Source organism: Rhodamnia argentea, chromosome 4, assembly GCF_020921035.1.
Source record: "Rhodamnia argentea isolate NSW1041297 chromosome 4, ASM2092103v1, whole genome shotgun sequence".
NCBI classification, from domain to species: domain Eukaryota; kingdom Viridiplantae; phylum Streptophyta; class Magnoliopsida; order Myrtales; family Myrtaceae; genus Rhodamnia; species Rhodamnia argentea.
The window spans coordinates 21,200,285-21,216,749 of NC_063153.1; the positions used below are offsets into that span (position 1 = coordinate 21,200,285).

The 16,465-nt window shown below is 38.6% G+C and overlaps 1 protein-coding gene across 1 annotated transcript; it reads left to right on the top strand.

The window, feature by feature from the left end:
• Positions 1–7,602: 7,602 nt before the first annotated feature.
• LOC115740931 (probable serine/threonine-protein kinase DDB_G0267514) lies at positions 7,603–9,919 on the top strand. Its single transcript, XM_048278084.1, has 4 exons — positions 7,603–7,821; positions 8,035–8,415; positions 8,814–9,375; positions 9,470–9,919. Exons 1-4 carry the CDS (start codon positions 7,603–7,605, stop codon positions 9,694–9,696), a joined length of 1,389 nt encoding a protein of 462 aa, XP_048134041.1. The 3' UTR covers positions 9,697–9,919.
• The last annotated feature ends 6,546 nt before the right edge of the window (positions 9,920–16,465 follow it).

Consider the following 16,465-nt stretch of genomic DNA (forward strand, 5'->3'; position numbering starts at 1 on the left):
TCCGCGCGCTCGCATTGCGATTTCACCGTTCACAAATCGCCACATTGAAAGGCTAAACGAAACCAGACTGTACGAGAAACCCTGTTGACAAGCAACTTCACCACGAGAGTATTTCCACATTCGTCTGCCTGAAGAAATTACTGAAACCTTTTGGTAAGAAACAGTAACGTGGGTGCACTAAAAAAAAAAAAATGACGAATGGAAGTGTCGGAGACGAGAGGCGACAGTGGAGTTTCGCAGACGATGATTATTTGATTACGCTGCTGCTAATGGCCAAGATTTTTGTGGTCCCCGAAACAGGGGATCCGACTAAAATCCAAATCAGACACAAGTTTCGGCGTTTCCCTTCCTCGGCTGCTCTTGATTACGCTTGTCCCCTCCTCCCCCACTGCATCAGTCCTCTAAACAAAAGATGAACGCGGGTTCCAAGATATCGAGCGCGAAGAAGGATGGAAGACTTAAAAAACCATGGTTAAACATTCTTGACATCATCAGTCTTGGGACTACTATCAAGATTTGGTAAAAAAAAGAGAAAAAGAAGACGAGGGTGGTTTTGTTTTTTTTTTTTTTTTTTTGGGGGTCGAAAGAGAAGGGTGTTGTGCGGATTGGTTTTTCAGAGAAAGAGCATCTGGGGATGCGTTGTAATTCTTTGATCAAGATCTGGGATGGTGACAGTTTGGATCGATCGAACGAGGGCAAGAAAAGCTGGAAAAGGAAAGAGAAAAATTCGAAAGAATTGGGAGATTCCAGATTGCGATCACAAGCAAAAAAAAAATTGGAGAGAGAGAAGGAGAGTTTGGTTGGGAATGGAGAAAGCGAGGGGCTTTTGCTTTTCTTTCTAGACCCGTTGCTTCGCCATTTTGAGTTCGCATCGCGTCCCATTTTCTCGGTGCCCAAGGAAAAGAAGCTGTTTTTTTTTTTTTTTAATGTTTTAGGGTTTCCTCGTCCCTCCGAAAATTCGAAAAAAAAAATTATATAAAAAAAAAGGGAAGGGGAAGAACAAAAATTGAAGGGATAAGTGCACTGAATATCCTAAGACTTTCGAAAAGTTTAATCAAGTCGTAAAACTTGACACAAAAGTGCGTTCGAATCCCAAAACTTCCAAAAAATGTAATGAAATCTTAAAATTTGTCACGAAAGTGCAATCGAATCCTGAAATTTTCAAAAAAAAATGCAACCATTGGAAGAACTCTATTGGACTAATATGACAAGTTTTAGGACTTGATTGCACTTTTTAAAAGTTTTACGACTCAAATGCATTTTCGTGATAAGTTTTAAAACTTCATTGCGCTTTTTGAAAGTTTTAAGACTCAATTACATTTTTGTGATCAGTTTTAAGACTTGATATGTACTTTTCCCAAAATTGAAAAAAAAAAAAAACAAAGTATTCATGCGCTTGTTTGGTGTGATGGGACTTACGATTGGATGGTAGAATCAATTTTATTTCATTTGTTAGGAAATTATGGGAAAAGTTGGGGTGATTTGAGAAATAAATATTTATGTGAATTTTAAGGGCTTACGATGAGAAAAATGCTTATCAAGAAATTTATAAAAGTATTGAAAGAAAAATATTATAAAAAAATAATATTCATGCAATTTGTTGGATGTGATAGGACTTGTACATCTAAATAGTATTGACACACAACATGATACGACCTGACACGCCGACAAATTATAAAATTATTTCAATCAAGTTAATATGATTCAAGTTCATAAATAAATAAATAATCAAAAAGAGCCTAGAATGAATTTACACTAAAAATATCAACCCACCATTTGTTAGCACCATTCCTTGTTTTGAATTGGCAAATTCAATCCATAAAATTTGGGGAGAAGAAAAAAACTATCAATCCACAATCCACCATTAGAGTTTGTGGAATTAGGGTGATTAGTTGGAGGCATTTAGGTTTTGATAGATTTCCAATTTTACTCCTAAAACTTTGAAAATTTTCAAAATTGACCACACGCCTATTAGAAGAGCGCATCGAGATTTCTGACTCGCGTGTCGTTGTCCGATAGAGTTGATCACGTGTTGGAAGCGTGTTGGACACCGGCATGCGTCCGACACCATTACGGAACCTTCCGGATAGGGTCCGTGCTTCCTAGTCATATATAGGATCAAATAGGATTGGATGGTAGAATCAATTTTCTTTTTTTGTAATACATTATGGGTAAAATTGAGGTGATTTCAGAAGTTGATTTTATATGAACTTAAAGGTCTTTTCATGATAAAAATATTTATGAAGATATGAACAAAGTATGGACAAGGACACGACAATATCCGGGTCTGTTTCCTCACCGATGGCACCCGAAAAAGAATACTTATTTAATTAATTAAACGAGGATTATAAAGGGGGCAGAACCGATTTAGCTTAGGCTTAGCGACTATAGGCTAATTATTAAAGTACGCATAATGATCATAAGATTAATCAATGCACAATGAGCATACATGCTGAAGTACATTCAAGATGGCCCACTAGAAATGACAAACTCACTTAGTCAAAATGTGGCATGATTAGAAACACTAGTTGCAAAGAGCCCAGCAAAAGAAAGCTCTTTCCTAGGTTGCCGGTTGGGAAATCTTAATTTGCAAGAAATATCTACGGAAAATTGTAAAGGAATCGGTCAGATTAAAGTGATGTCAAGTTTCGATGGAAAGTACTCTTGGAACACTTAATAAAAGTATTAAATATGCTCGAAAAAAAATTTATAATGTTCATGAAATGCTACATTGGAATAAGTTGTGATGTGCAGGGGATGATGTAGTTTTATTGTTTTGAGTATCTTGTTCTCAAGTGTTATAGGACACTTTTGTTAACATATGGGTCTGCTGATTTTCTTATTTGTAGTTTTAGTTTTTAGCCCTTGAAATACCTCGTGCTTTTAAGTGTAGTCGAAAAGTACGAAGTCAAGTAATAAACCTATTGCATTGGTACCAATTATGTTCTTAACCTTTTGATGGACCAATTTAATCCTAAACATTTTCACATTGGTACTAATTGAGTCTATCCGGCCAATTTATGGTGAAAATTGCTAACGCGGACATCGACCGTCCACGTGACACGACCGACATTGACGTAGACATTTTTATAATATGTTACTATTTTTCTATTTTTTTCATTTCGTTTTTTTTTTTTCCTATGGCCTAGGCCATGGGTAGTGAGGGCAAGTGCCAACAAGGCCGAACCTCACCCTCGCTAGGTGATGCTCGGCAAGGCCGCACAAGCCTGGGCGAGGGTTGGTTTGCCAAATTTGGCCAAGGCAGCCTCACCATCATTCGCATGTGGTGGCCGGGGCCACCCTCACTCAGGCGAGGCTAGGCCTCGTTGGCCATGAATTGTGCCAGTATAGGCCATAGAGGAAAAAGAAATAAAAAAAAGAAATAACAAATCAGAAAATTATTTAAAATGTCCACACGAGCATCATTCGTGTAATGTAGGACGGTCGACGTCTATGTCAATAATTTTCAGCTTACATTTGGCCGAATGGACTTAATTGGTACCAGCGTGCAAAGGTTTAAAACTAAATTGGTCTAATTGAAAGGTTTATAATTGAATTATTAAAAAAAGTTCATTGCAACATAGTTTTTTATCCCTCAAAATTGACACATCATTCCTACATAATACCCACCTAAATGAACAAAAATGGATCTTTCTCAAGGGAATTTGGTATGTAGATACATTGAAAAAAAACAAAATTTTGCTAGTGAAAGCATGATCTCTAATTTTTTTCAAAGACATATCCTATTAACCTTAGGAAAAATTTCAAATAAGGGTCTAAAGTGCCTTCATTATTTCAAAGAAGGACCCGACCAAGGTCATTTTCTTTGTTTCCTTTTTTTTTTATTTTTTTCCTTTTTTTGTTTTCTTGTATCCCTTTCTTTTTTGTGTTTTTTCCTTCTTTTTTGCCCTAGCTTCTCACTGATGGTCGGGGAAGCTAGGGGAAAAAAGAATGAAAAAGGAAAAAAAAAACAAAAATGAAAATGCCAAAAATGCCCTTGGTCGGGCATTTCTTTGAAACAATGAATTCACTCCAAGCTTTTATTTAAACAAGGCTCACTTCAGATCCTTATTTTAAAAAATGAGGGTAGTTCATGCCTTTAATTGAAATTTTCCCTTAACTTTATGATATTGCACGACAAGCTCAGTCACCTCTCAAAGTTATTGTAAATTCTTTTCTATTTTCCAAGTAATTAACTTCCTCCATATTATGTTTTCTGCCCAAGCATACATGAATAAAGCAATGGCGTTCTATCCAAATCTCATCTCCGTCCTAAGGTGAATAAGATGAGAGCTCAGTGAATATTCCCACACAAATACCTCTAACGTATTCTCGTACAACTAGGTATCTTTCCTAGGAATCTATTTCTAGGTAATTCTAAAAGATTCTCCAACGCAAGAATACACGGGCTTTGGTCCGGTCAATTTAAACTGGAAAGGCAACGTAGAAGCCGGCAAAGAGGGAAAATTATCAAAAAAAAGTCTTAAATATATTATAATTATATCAATTCAATCCTACATCTTTTTTTTTTAACGATTTAATCCTAAACATTCTACAATTGTACCAATTCAGTATATCCGATCAATTTTAATCGGCTATCCGATAACATAATATTTTAACGTATGTCCAATCCATAATATTTTTTTTATAGGAGGGGGGTGGACATTATGGGTAATGTCCATCCCCCTCCTATCATTTCCAAACAGCAATGGTCCACTTCGAGCCTTCCATTATTATTATTATTTTTTTGCCTTCATCTTCTTTTATTTTTAGTTGTTGCTTTTTCCCTTTTTGCGAGTGTAAGACAGATCAAGGTATATGTTCGAATTCGGCGATCCCAAGATGCATTTTCGCAAGAATATGTCGCCAGCTTTTTTGGCTTGCATGGTAAAAAGGAGAAATTGATGTGATGAGCATTGTGGAGCTGGTGCTTTGCTTGGACTATAAGCATGCAATATAATGCAACCAAAAAAAAAAAAAATGAAAAAAATGAGGTGGGGGTGGGGGGCCATAAGAAAAATAGAGAAAAGGAAAGATGTGAAGATGAAACCCCACCACGAATTGTGTTGGTGTTTCGATTCGTGTTAATGTTCGTGATCGTGTAAATTTAATTTACGAGAAGAGCAGAGCTAGTACGCGCTTTTTTTTTTCGGTTAGATTCGACATGTGATCCTATTTGGTATAAGTCCTCTTGCATTTATGTATCGTTTGTGTTCTTTCATTTTCCTTGAAGATCCCGTGGAATGTGCACGTCGTGATTGACCGAGTATAGTTTCGGTTGTTTTGTTCTGAAACAAATGCTAAACAAGAAGATTCGGACATACCATATCATGAGAGAAATAAGAAGATTCGCCTCTTTCTTTGTCCTGTCCTATTTGTCTAATTTCGAGAGGAACGAAAAGGCAAAGGAGATGAATGTATTATGAGTATCGGATATAAAGAACTTCGATCACGTGGGCCCACAACAGGGCCAACATGATTAACGGTTCGGATGATTTTCGTCCATATATTGATAGATCATGTATTAATTTAGGAAAAATTACCAAAAAGTCCTAAATCTATCACACCAGTACCTATTCAGTCTAAAGTCTTTAATTGAATCAATTTAGTCCTAAACTTTTTTTGCATTGATAACAATTGAGTCCATCCGGCCAATTTTGACCCGAAATCAATGACGTGGACGTTAACCATCTTATGTGGCACATCCAACACCGACATTGATTTTTTTTTAACAATATGTTAATAATATTTTGAACTTTATTTATAACTCTTTTAGATCTTTTTTCTTCTTTTTTTTCTTTTCTGTGCTTTACTTTTTCTTTTTCTTTTTCTTTTTCTTTTTCTTTTATTATTTTTATTATTTTTATTTTTTCTTGTTGGCCGACAAGGGCCACCTGCCAACCCTCGCCGGCCCTAGGTGAGGTGCCGCATGAGCCCTCACCCTAGTGGCTGGCAAGCACGTTGTGGCCCATCACCCAAACCCGGCAAGGGCCCCAACGTCCTTGCCATATTTGAGCTAGGTGAGGCGGCAACGCCTAGATCGGGGGCTAGGGCTTTGCGGCCCTCGCTCATGACCGATGAGGGCATATCGGCCCTTTCTCATGGTTGACGAGGGTGGCCCTGCCCTTTCATCGGCCCACATCACAAAAAGAAGAAGAAGTAAAGCACAAAAAAGGAAAAAGGACAAAAAAAATATTTAAAATGTCTACGTCGGCGCCAGCCATGCCATGTAGGATGGTCGACGTACGCGTGAACGATTTTCGGTCAAAAGTGGCCGAATGGACTCAATTTGTACAAATACAAAAAGGTTTATGACTAAGTTAATCCAATTAAAAGGTTTATAACTGAATTGATACTAATGCAATATGTTTAAGACTTTTTTTATACTTTTCCCTATTAATTTACATATACGTGTGTGTCCAATCAACAGCCAATATTTATGGCGATGAAATTGGAGAAATTGCGGATCCTCGATCAATTTTTCCTAATACGGATAATTGTGAAGGCTGTAGCCTTAAAAGGAAATTATAATTGCCAAGGCAGGAGTTACTATTGTTTTTATTTGTATTTTACTAGCATAGCAATCGGTGGCTATGAGAATAACAGTATGTTAACCTTCCAATAATTTTTTTATTAATTGTTAGTTATTTTTTGTGGGTCAAAAAACAAAAGGTTAACATAACAGTCACCAAAGACTATTATATAATCAAATTTTCTTTTTTGTGCATTTTATACACTAATGAAATCAACGCCTTAATTGTCATTTTCCTCAATCATATATATTATCGCCGAAAGCATGGATCTTTATGATACCTAGCTTGCAAGGTGGCACCTAGAAGTTTGTCATCTGTTATCTCTCATCTTCATTGAACTCAACGAAGCGTTGAGAAGCAACACCCTTGTCTGTTCTATAACCTCGTGGCAATAGTCACTTCGTGAGAAACTGGTATGCGAGATGACGTAATGAATGAACAAGATGCCTTAAGTGCGTGGAAAATAAGGAGTCGAAGGTGAAAAGAGCGTTGGTTAAATGGCACTGTACAGGCCGGCAATCTGGTTAGACAGCATTGTGCTATTTAATCGGGGGTACGTTGCTAGCAAACTAGTTAAATAGCATTATGCTTATGCAGGAGCCGAAACTTCGATGACTCGCTCCAGACGCGGGTTGCTACCATGAGAGCTTATCCTGCAGTAACCATCCGAAAATGACGTTGAGTCTACTTTTTCCACCGCCATTTTTCAAGTTGAGAGAAAATATTTTTTTTCCCTTCGTATTAGAAAGATATCCTCGAGTTTAATATTTCAAAGTTCAGATGAAACAGTTTAAAAACTTACTTGGCTTTGTGACAAAAGTCTTAAGTCCGTGGAAAATAAGGAGTCGAAGGTGAAAAGACAAGACAAGTGCAAGCGTCGTCGACCCATGATTAAGTCCGCCTCGTGTCGTAGTTCCCAAAGCTAAAAGGATTTGAGAATTTGTTAAATGAAAGATTGCTAAGCGATACAGTTTATAAGCCCCATGAAGCATAGCTTGGCGTTTCTCTCTTCTTGGTCCTACCCTAGCAACACTAGAACCAAGCAATCGAGAGTGTAATTACACGTGAGATGAACGGTGGAGGCAACCATTGCCGGATGTCCGCTGAGCTGTTCGCGTCCCGACCGCCGTGCGTGCAGAGTTCTCCATTGAAACGAGGCAGCCCGGCTCCTCGTTGGCGATGGGGCGGGCTTTGCTGCAGGTTTGACGACTCCATGAGCATGGGCTCTCCAGTCTCCACTGGCCATCGCAAGCAACAGCAAACATCTGTTTCTAGATTGGTGCGGCAGGTAAATTGGACGTGCCGTGACTTTTGTGAGACCACTATCAAGTCGATAAAAGAACTTCGAGCGAGCTCAAACATGAAAAACACGTTTATAGTCGAAGCAAAGCAACATAACCATTGACTTTTATTTTTGTTTGTTTTCAAAACAAGACTAAAAGTATGTTTTGATGATATTTCTGGCGAAATGACTCTGCTCAGTTCGATTTTTGAATCAAAGGTGGAGGAATTAGAGAAGGAAGTGCAGAAGGAGAGGGAGCTTCGGACAGTGTACAAGAAGAGAATGGAGAGAACCCAGGATTACCTCCGGTACTGCCTTCAGACAGCCAAAGACAACGGCTTTCTTCAGCTAATTGTCCGCCAAAAGCGCCACGACGACGACAAACAAAGCAGCACGAACAACAACAACAATTCCAGCGATGACAGTAACATTAGCAATAACAATTCTAACCAAGGAGAAGAGGTCCTTCTGTCTCCTCAACTCTACAATGGCACTGGCAGTCCTCAGTTTCTCACTACAACTTTGGTGGAAACTCGCTCTGATGTTTCGATCGTGGCTGATCAGGCCAGGATCAATGGTTGGCTCATTGAGCCACATGAGGTGAGTTCTTCCTTGAATTATGGTCAATCATAAGTTTAGGAAAAAGTACCCAAAAAAGCATAAATCTGTTTGTTGTATTGATACCAATTCCGTCATAAATATTTTAATTAGATCAACTTAGTTCTAAACATTTTTATCTTGATACCAATTCAGTTCAGCCGATTAATTTAGGCCAAAAATCACGATGTAGAAGTTGGCCGTCCTTCGTGACACCGCCGGCGCCGACGTAGATATTTTTAATTATTTTTTAAAATTTTTCTTTTTTTCATTTTTTTTATATACTTTTTCCTAGATTTAGTGGACATTGTTTTGGTTACAAGCAATTGGAGCTGACAAATATAGCGAACTTGCTAATCGATTCGAATCGACTTGATTGGCGTGTATTCCGAATCATATAGCAGAATTCGGATTTTATATTGACCCGCCATTTTATAACCTCGTCACAGATCGAGCTGCGAGAGAAGATAGGCCGGGGGACCACCGCGGAGATATACAGGGCCACATGGCGGGGCGTCGACGTGGCGGTCAAGTGCATCTTCCCCGACTTCTTCCACGCCAACCCGAGCGGCACCGCATTCTTCGCACAGGAGCTCGAGACCCTGTCGCGGCAGCGGCACCGGTTCGTGCTGCAGCTGATGGGCGCGTGCATCGACCCGCCTGAGCGCGCGTGGATAGTGACCGAGTTCCTGGGCTCAACGCTCAAGGAGTGGCTCCACGGGCCCGGGAGCCGGAGGGCGGGGGAGAGGGCGAGGCCATTGCCTCCGCTCGCCGAGCGGTTGAGCCTGGCCTTGGAGATAGCCCAGGCGATGCAGTATCTGCACGAGCAGAAGCCCAGGGTGATCCACAGAGACTTGAAGCCCAGCAACATCTTCCTGGACGACGCGATGCATGTGAGGGTCGCTGACTTTGGGCACGCCCGGTTCCTGGGAGATGAGGAGCTGGCGTTAACCGGCGAAACAGGTAATTCCAGGGACCATCTTTCCTCGTAAATCCTTTCATTTCGGTGTCGATGTAGATTAGCGAAACAACATCCGCCGCTTTCTCACGGCTCCAGGGACTTATGTGTACATGGCGCCGGAAGTGATACTGTGCGAGCCTTACGACGAGAAATGTGACGTGTACAGCTTCGGGGTCGTGCTCAACGAGCTCGTCACCGGCGAACACCCTTTCATCGAGACCGATTTCGGGCCTGCCCAGGTACTACGTTTCATGGTTCAATGTAGTAAAAAATCTTCCCCAGTTTCGAACCGCAGCAGCTATTGTCTATTGTGGACTTTTTGACATTGTCTCATGCAAGACAGATTGCGGTGGGAGTAGCAGAAGGCAGGCTCAGGCCTGCGCTTCCGGAGGACGAAAATGGCCAACTTGAAGACCTCGTCCAGCTCGTTTGCCTCTCTTGGGACCAAGACCCTTCAATTAGACCGCCCTTTTCCGCAATTACTCGCAATTTGAGAGTAATTAAGCAGACGCTCAATGAAGGTGTTGCGATTTAGAGAGTGATTAACGCAAACTGCGATTCCACCCGAGGGTGTTTAGTCAGATGAAAAATTACGTAACGCGCAGCGGTTTCGAGTTGTGTGTAATAGGAACGGATGTTTCCGTCTCACGCTATTTCGTGGCATTGTTACCATTGCAATTTAGACATCGTTAGTATGCTTAGCAAAGAAAAGAGGAGGTGATCTTGAGTAGCCACAAAATATTTTGTCGTAAAAATTAAATGATCCGAATTTTTTTTTTGGTCAAAATAACTGATCCGATTGTGCGGGATTGGAAAATAAGGGCCTACATGACAGCTATCCCGATTCTAAAAAGTGATTCTGATTAGAATTATTTTTTCTGATTTTGTTCCCCGACTGAGTTTTAGAAAATTAGAACGTATTTGGTAAGCGCACAAAATTTCCATTTTTGGAATAAGAACGCGTTTGGTAACTGAGTAAAATTTTTATTCCAAAAAATAATTTCTCTTCCTAATTATTGTCATTTAAGTCAAATAATTACATAGTTACTTTGTAAAATTTTATCATACATTTCGAATTAGTTGAAGATTAATTTATATTAATTCTCTTATCCAACATATTGCATATTGCCTATAATATTTTTTCGTGTTATTCCGTCTAATTGTCATGCCATAACGATTCATTTTAAACTTAAAAAAGGATAAATCATGTTGTGTTAGTATGTGATTTTAATTAGCACGGGCCCTCACAAGCCCATAATAGATCGCAACGAAGGAATATCAAATTCGATCTTAGTATGATTGATGGCATGTGTATCTGTACATGCAAATGGAGTTGCCACCAGTCTTTGAGGAAGATAGATCGAGAACCTTATCGAATGATCGGGAGAAACCGTTCGATTCTATGCAACCAAAGAAATCTAAAGTCTAGGGACTTGGTTACTTTGGCATTTCAACCGACGCCCTTTTGACACCGAAATTGAGTGTTTTCAACATGTTTCGTGCAAATTTTCAATTTATTTTTAAACTTATGAGGTAAGCCAATACTAAGTGTTCACACATATTGTTTTTGTCTTTTTCCAAATTTTCTAAAACTAGACTAAGTCTAAAGTACTTAAACCTAGGCACATCACAACCAATGAATTAAGTGCGTAATCAATGAATGATGGACATTGATAAATTGTATCATAAAATCCTAATGAATCTCTAAGGGCTTAGAGAAATGTGGTTCGGATTTAATTTTAAAGGTACTTATGATTTTCCTAAAAAAGAATAAAATCTATGAAATCTAGGGAATCTAGACCCAATTTTATGAAATGAAGTAAAACTCGCTTAATCTAAGCTTCTTCTATTTTTAGGAATTTTATTAAATTTTTTTGATTTTTTAGAATTTTTTCAATTTATTTTCATTTTGTTTTATTTGTTATTATCATATATATATATATATATATATATATATATATATATATTTAAAATGAGACCTCATTATGTTTTAGGTCGAGTGAAAAGTGATGAAAGAATTGAAAAGTAAAAGTGAGAGATGTGTTCTGTTTTGTGATTCTCATAAGTGATTCTTTTTTCAAAACCAACATTTTTTTTTTATCTTCTTTTTGCTCCAAAACCGATTCCGAGAACAGAATCAAAATCAAAATCATTTACATTACCAATCATAATTCTCATTCTTTTTTGTTTCAGGGAATAGAATCAAAGAACCAGAATCGTTGCTATGCGGACTCTAAAAAATGGAGTCGGCATTCATGCCCATTGAAAATCATGAATGACATATTAGCTAGGAAGCACAAACATTCTTCGGAGGCCTCCGTGTCGTTTGACGCACTCCGACATGAGACCGAAATGTGCTCAATAAGTGTAAGACATCTGACACATGGCCAACGCTCTATACACGCCGGTGACACGTGAGTCCAACATCCTCACACTCAATTTCTACACACACACGGGGTCAACTTTAAATGTTTTCAATAAATTAAGAGTCAAAATGTAAATATATATTTATATACTTAATTCATATACCCAGTTACCCCAAAATTAATATACCCAACTAGCCAATTTTTTTCATCCCGAATCCCTAATATGAGAAGAAGAAAAAACTCACCACCGATATTTTTATATATAAATGATAATATATATGTATATATAAAAATATACATATAATATACAACGTGTCCCAACATGTCGGAATTATATATTGTTTTAGAAATCACATGTCGACGTTTCATGTCGCGTGCCGTATGCCGGTATCGATGCTATTTAGCATGCTAGTGCATGTAATTGATTATAGGAAGATGGGATGATAACAAAAATGATCCTTGAATTTTGGTCAAATGTGCAAAGTGGTCTCTGAACTTTATTCCAATATGCAATATCAAGCATGAACTTTTAATTTGTTCAATGTGGTCCGTAAATTTTTGATTTAGGTTCAATCTAATTTTCAAACTATACGAAATTATTCAATACTATCCTTGAACTTGAATTAATGGTATGGCAGTTTTGAACATTTTTATATAGTTTAGGGACTAAATTGAATATGTATAAAAAGTCCATGGACTATGAATTGAACAAATTTGCAGTTTAGGGATGACAATGCAATTCACTAAAGTTCAAAAATCACATTGAACAAATTAAAAGTTGTTGAGCAAAAGTTCATTGATCATTTATATTATTTTTCTTAGAAAGATCTCCGTAAATCTTATTGAAGAAATTCAGTGTGGCGCAGGTTCTTTCAATCTTTGATAATTAAGTCCTCAACATTTTTAAACAAGTGCAATCAAAGCTCTTCCTTTCAAAAGTTTCATGATTTTTCCTTGGGCATCTTATGTGGGGGTGCCCCTTGGACAATATCCAACGTCGTGCTAGTATTTGCCATGGTGACTCAATCGACTTCTTTTTCCAAATGCCGAAAAAGGTAATAATACCATTTTGAAAGGCAAAAATCCCACTACGAAAGCAAAACGCACTACTGCTTTGGATGCACTTTTCCCCGTGGATGACGTATCCTCCATTGTCCCCTTTCATCTTTTTAACACGTCAGGATCACAAGCGCAATTTGAATACGTGAAAGTTCATGGGACAGGCTGCAAATCACGAATCGTTTATGTCCAGATTTAACTCTTGCAATCAGGCCTTACTCCAGAGCAGTTTGCATGCCATTAGTGAAAAATCAAATAGGTCACATCTATCCGAGTCATTGATCATGTGACTTTTTCCCCCCTCTTCTCTCCCTCAGCCGGCCCTAGTTCTCTTCTCTTCCTCTACCTTGACAGGGCTTTCTTCTTCAACCTCTTGGAGGAGAGAGTTCGAGATAGATCTATCCCTACCCTCTCCTTCTTCTTAGGTTATTTTAGTTCCTTATCTCATTTTCTTGTTTCCCTCCGATTTGAGAGCATTTCTTTTCCGATTTATTCTAGATCAAGAAGCTTCTCTTTCTTATTTCAAGAAGATTTCTATCCCTATCCAGTTTATATTTTAGATTTTTGCGTGTACGTTTTCGGGATTTCGTTGGTGAACAAGTTCAATTTTGAAGAAGATCGGAGGAGTTTTGTGAAGGTTTCGCTCTCATAAGTATCGGGTATATATTTATTCAATCTTTTTACTCTGCTTGGTGATAGTGTCGAAAACGTCAAATGTATGCGCACATCGCCAAAAGGCAAAGCCGTAGCAAATGAATAAGGTGGGTATAGACACGGAGCATCAAGCAAGCATTACATTGATCACAATCGTTTTGGCCCCTAATCCTTTCCCGCACTAAAACAATGGAATTATTCTTGTAAGCGAGATATAAAGCTTTTTCGGGTCTTTGCATTCGCCTCGAAGGGAATCCGACAATTCGGTGATCGGCCGTCGATTTTGATGCGAAGAAGTTATGAGCACGTTCTTTTAAGGTGTGACCTATAACCTTATTCTGATGATTTTTCTTGTTATACGAAGCAATATTCTATTTTGAAGTTTTTCGAGATTTGTTTTGATTTGAAGTTGCGTTCTTTCAATTGAGACGTTTCTTTCATGTATTTCGGCTGAGGGAGTGAACGAAATATTATTTTAACAAAAAAAAATAGGTCACATATGGTTCCGTCATTCATTATTTCCCCCTTTAGCAATATTTAAACAAAGGCAAAGCACATAATTCCAAATGTAAGAAGACACGATATGTCGAGAAGGGTCTACGCAAATGAAGTGGGAGTCACCCTTCACATGCAAAAGAGTAAAGAGGCGATTGCATCGTGGGGAGGCCGACGTGACGTTAGGCGTCACCTCACGGCCTGTCGTTTTCAAGCCGCCCTCCAAATGCGCTGCGCCAAATCTGTTGTCGTTTTGCCGCTCGGCTATGGACCGGCTCGCCAGATATGGCCCCATGCATAAAATAAAGAGAAACGCTCTTTGAACGATCCGCGTCGATTCATTTCGCCTTTTTTAAGTTGAGATCGATCCCGCCGTCGATGACAGGAGGAAGATGAGAGACGCGACCAAGACGTTGCCCACAGTCTGTCCCCAAGGGATAATGGTCTAAAAAAGTCATGAAATCATTGCACGAGGGTCAATTTGATTTTGGCTGGGAATTGATATCGTGGATGCCGACCGTTTTACGTGACATAATCAACGCTAACGTGAATAATTTTTGTAATTTTTTTGGACATGCCCTTAATAGTAAAGTAAGAAAAAGAAAAGAATAGTAGATAAACCAAAAAATAAAAAATAAAAAAGTTAAATTCAGAAAAAAGATTTTTCTCATTAATGCCAACTGTGACAGTAGGATAACTAGCATCCACAATCAATCGGAAGCATTGTATTAGCAAATCGTAAAATATTTTAAACCAAATTAGCATAATCAAAAGGTTTAAAATTGAATTGGCGAGACTTGATGTGTTTTTGGACAATTTTTCCTTTGGCTATCATTTGTGCTCCATCTCGATGGACTAAATTCAATCGAGTAATTTTCCTTTTCTCGAAAAAAAAAAAAGAAAACAAAAAGAAATAATCCATAATGTTCCGAATCACAGTCGTTCGTGATGGTACCGTTCGATAATTTGATTAATTACACGGCCCCACAGATCCCGCCATATGTGCGCCTCGTATTTGCTCCTACGGTACGATGCCCTGTTGAGGACGATAAACGCATCGCACGAAGACAAAGCTTACAAGAGTTCTTTTTCTAATAATCGGACGCTCCTTTATGAGATGTGGATAGGGCAAGTTGAAAGAAGTCGACGTGATCGAGACCCAACACAATTCGCGATTGGTATTAGATTGGACGAACAACAATAATTGGCTCGGACGTATGTTGTCTATCGATTTCGTGCTTGCTATCGCAGGACTAAGCGCGATCGATCAAATTGTTCGGCTTTGATTATCCTTTCCGAGTGGGTGGGAGACGTGCGTGACGGCGATAGACACTCTTGTGCGACGGACGTATACTGCGGTCGGACTCAAACTTTTTGAAAGATGTTATCCATGGGCCGAGGAAAGATTGCAACACTAGCTCGCGTGCATCACGTTCACAGGCACCTGTATAACTAGAGGTTTCTAAGACTTTTTTTTTTTTTAAGGAGACCTTGTCAACAAAGGTCTCCCATGAATATTTAATTACAAATTAATTGAAATCTTTTATAATTTTTCGTACATTGATTGTCGGGCGTACCCCACGGAATCATCATTATGTTGGAGATTAAATTAGTCAAGGATGGCACGCCGTCCAAGTTCCAACGGGGTTGAAAATCTCGAGGAGAAGAAGAAGAACAAAGAAAAGAAGAATTAGCAAAAGCTGAACTACCCATCTCTCGCCGTCCGAGTTCCAATGAAACGTGCCTTTTCTCGGGTCTTCGTGCTTGCCTAAGTTTTGTTTCTAATTTCAGTCATGGGGATTATTACATATTGATATGTCAAAAATAGGCTTAATGTCTTAAAAGACCTCCGATTTTAGTTTTGTTTTTGTCTCAATTTTACCTTTCGTCTCATTAAAAAAAAATCCTCTAACTGCAGGTTTAGTCTTAATTCTAGCTTAGACTTTTTTTTTTTCCCACAAAAAAAAAAGAAAAACCCTCAACTTGACGTCATATCCCAATTTTGTCCTAATTTTTTTTTTTTCGATCACATGAAAAACTCACAACTTAAGGTCTTATCCCAATTTTACCATACGGTCTTGGTAAGAAGCCACGATCTTTTACTTAAGTCACGAATCTTCCTTATTACCTTCCATTCAAAATTTATCGCTGGCAATCAAGACGGAGGGTTAATGGGGCGAGATGGGCAAATTAGTAGGATAGAACGTTCCCAAGCACGAGAGATTGAAAACCGGGCACAAAATCGCTAAGGGCGATTTTTGACCGAGGGTTAACGAACGCAGATTTAAAACTCAAGTATGAGTTGGTGATTTTTTACAAGACCAAGAAAAATTAGAACTGGACCCAAAATGCAGTTTTTTTTTTTTTACTAGTCAAAAAACTATTTGAGGTAGGATTGGAATTGGACCTAAAGCTAGCGGTATTCTATTGGATTGTGGTAGAATTGGGACTGCACCTCAATTTGAAAAGTTTTTTACGAGACGTAATGTAGAGATGCGATAAAAGTTAAAGTCGGAGG

Excerpts from the sequence above, each read along its gene's own strand:
- LOC115740931 (XM_048278084.1), top strand. The coding sequence starts at position 7,603 with ATGAACGGTGGAGGCAACCATTGCCGGATGTCCGCTGAGCTGTTCGCG. Across the intron at positions 7,822-8,034 it reads TTTCTAGATTGGTGCGGCAG|GTGGAGGAATTAGAGAAGGA; the intron begins GTAAATTGGACG and ends TTTGAATCAAAG. Across the intron at positions 9,376-9,469 it reads GGCGTTAACCGGCGAAACAG|GGACTTATGTGTACATGGCG; the intron begins GTAATTCCAGGG and ends TCACGGCTCCAG.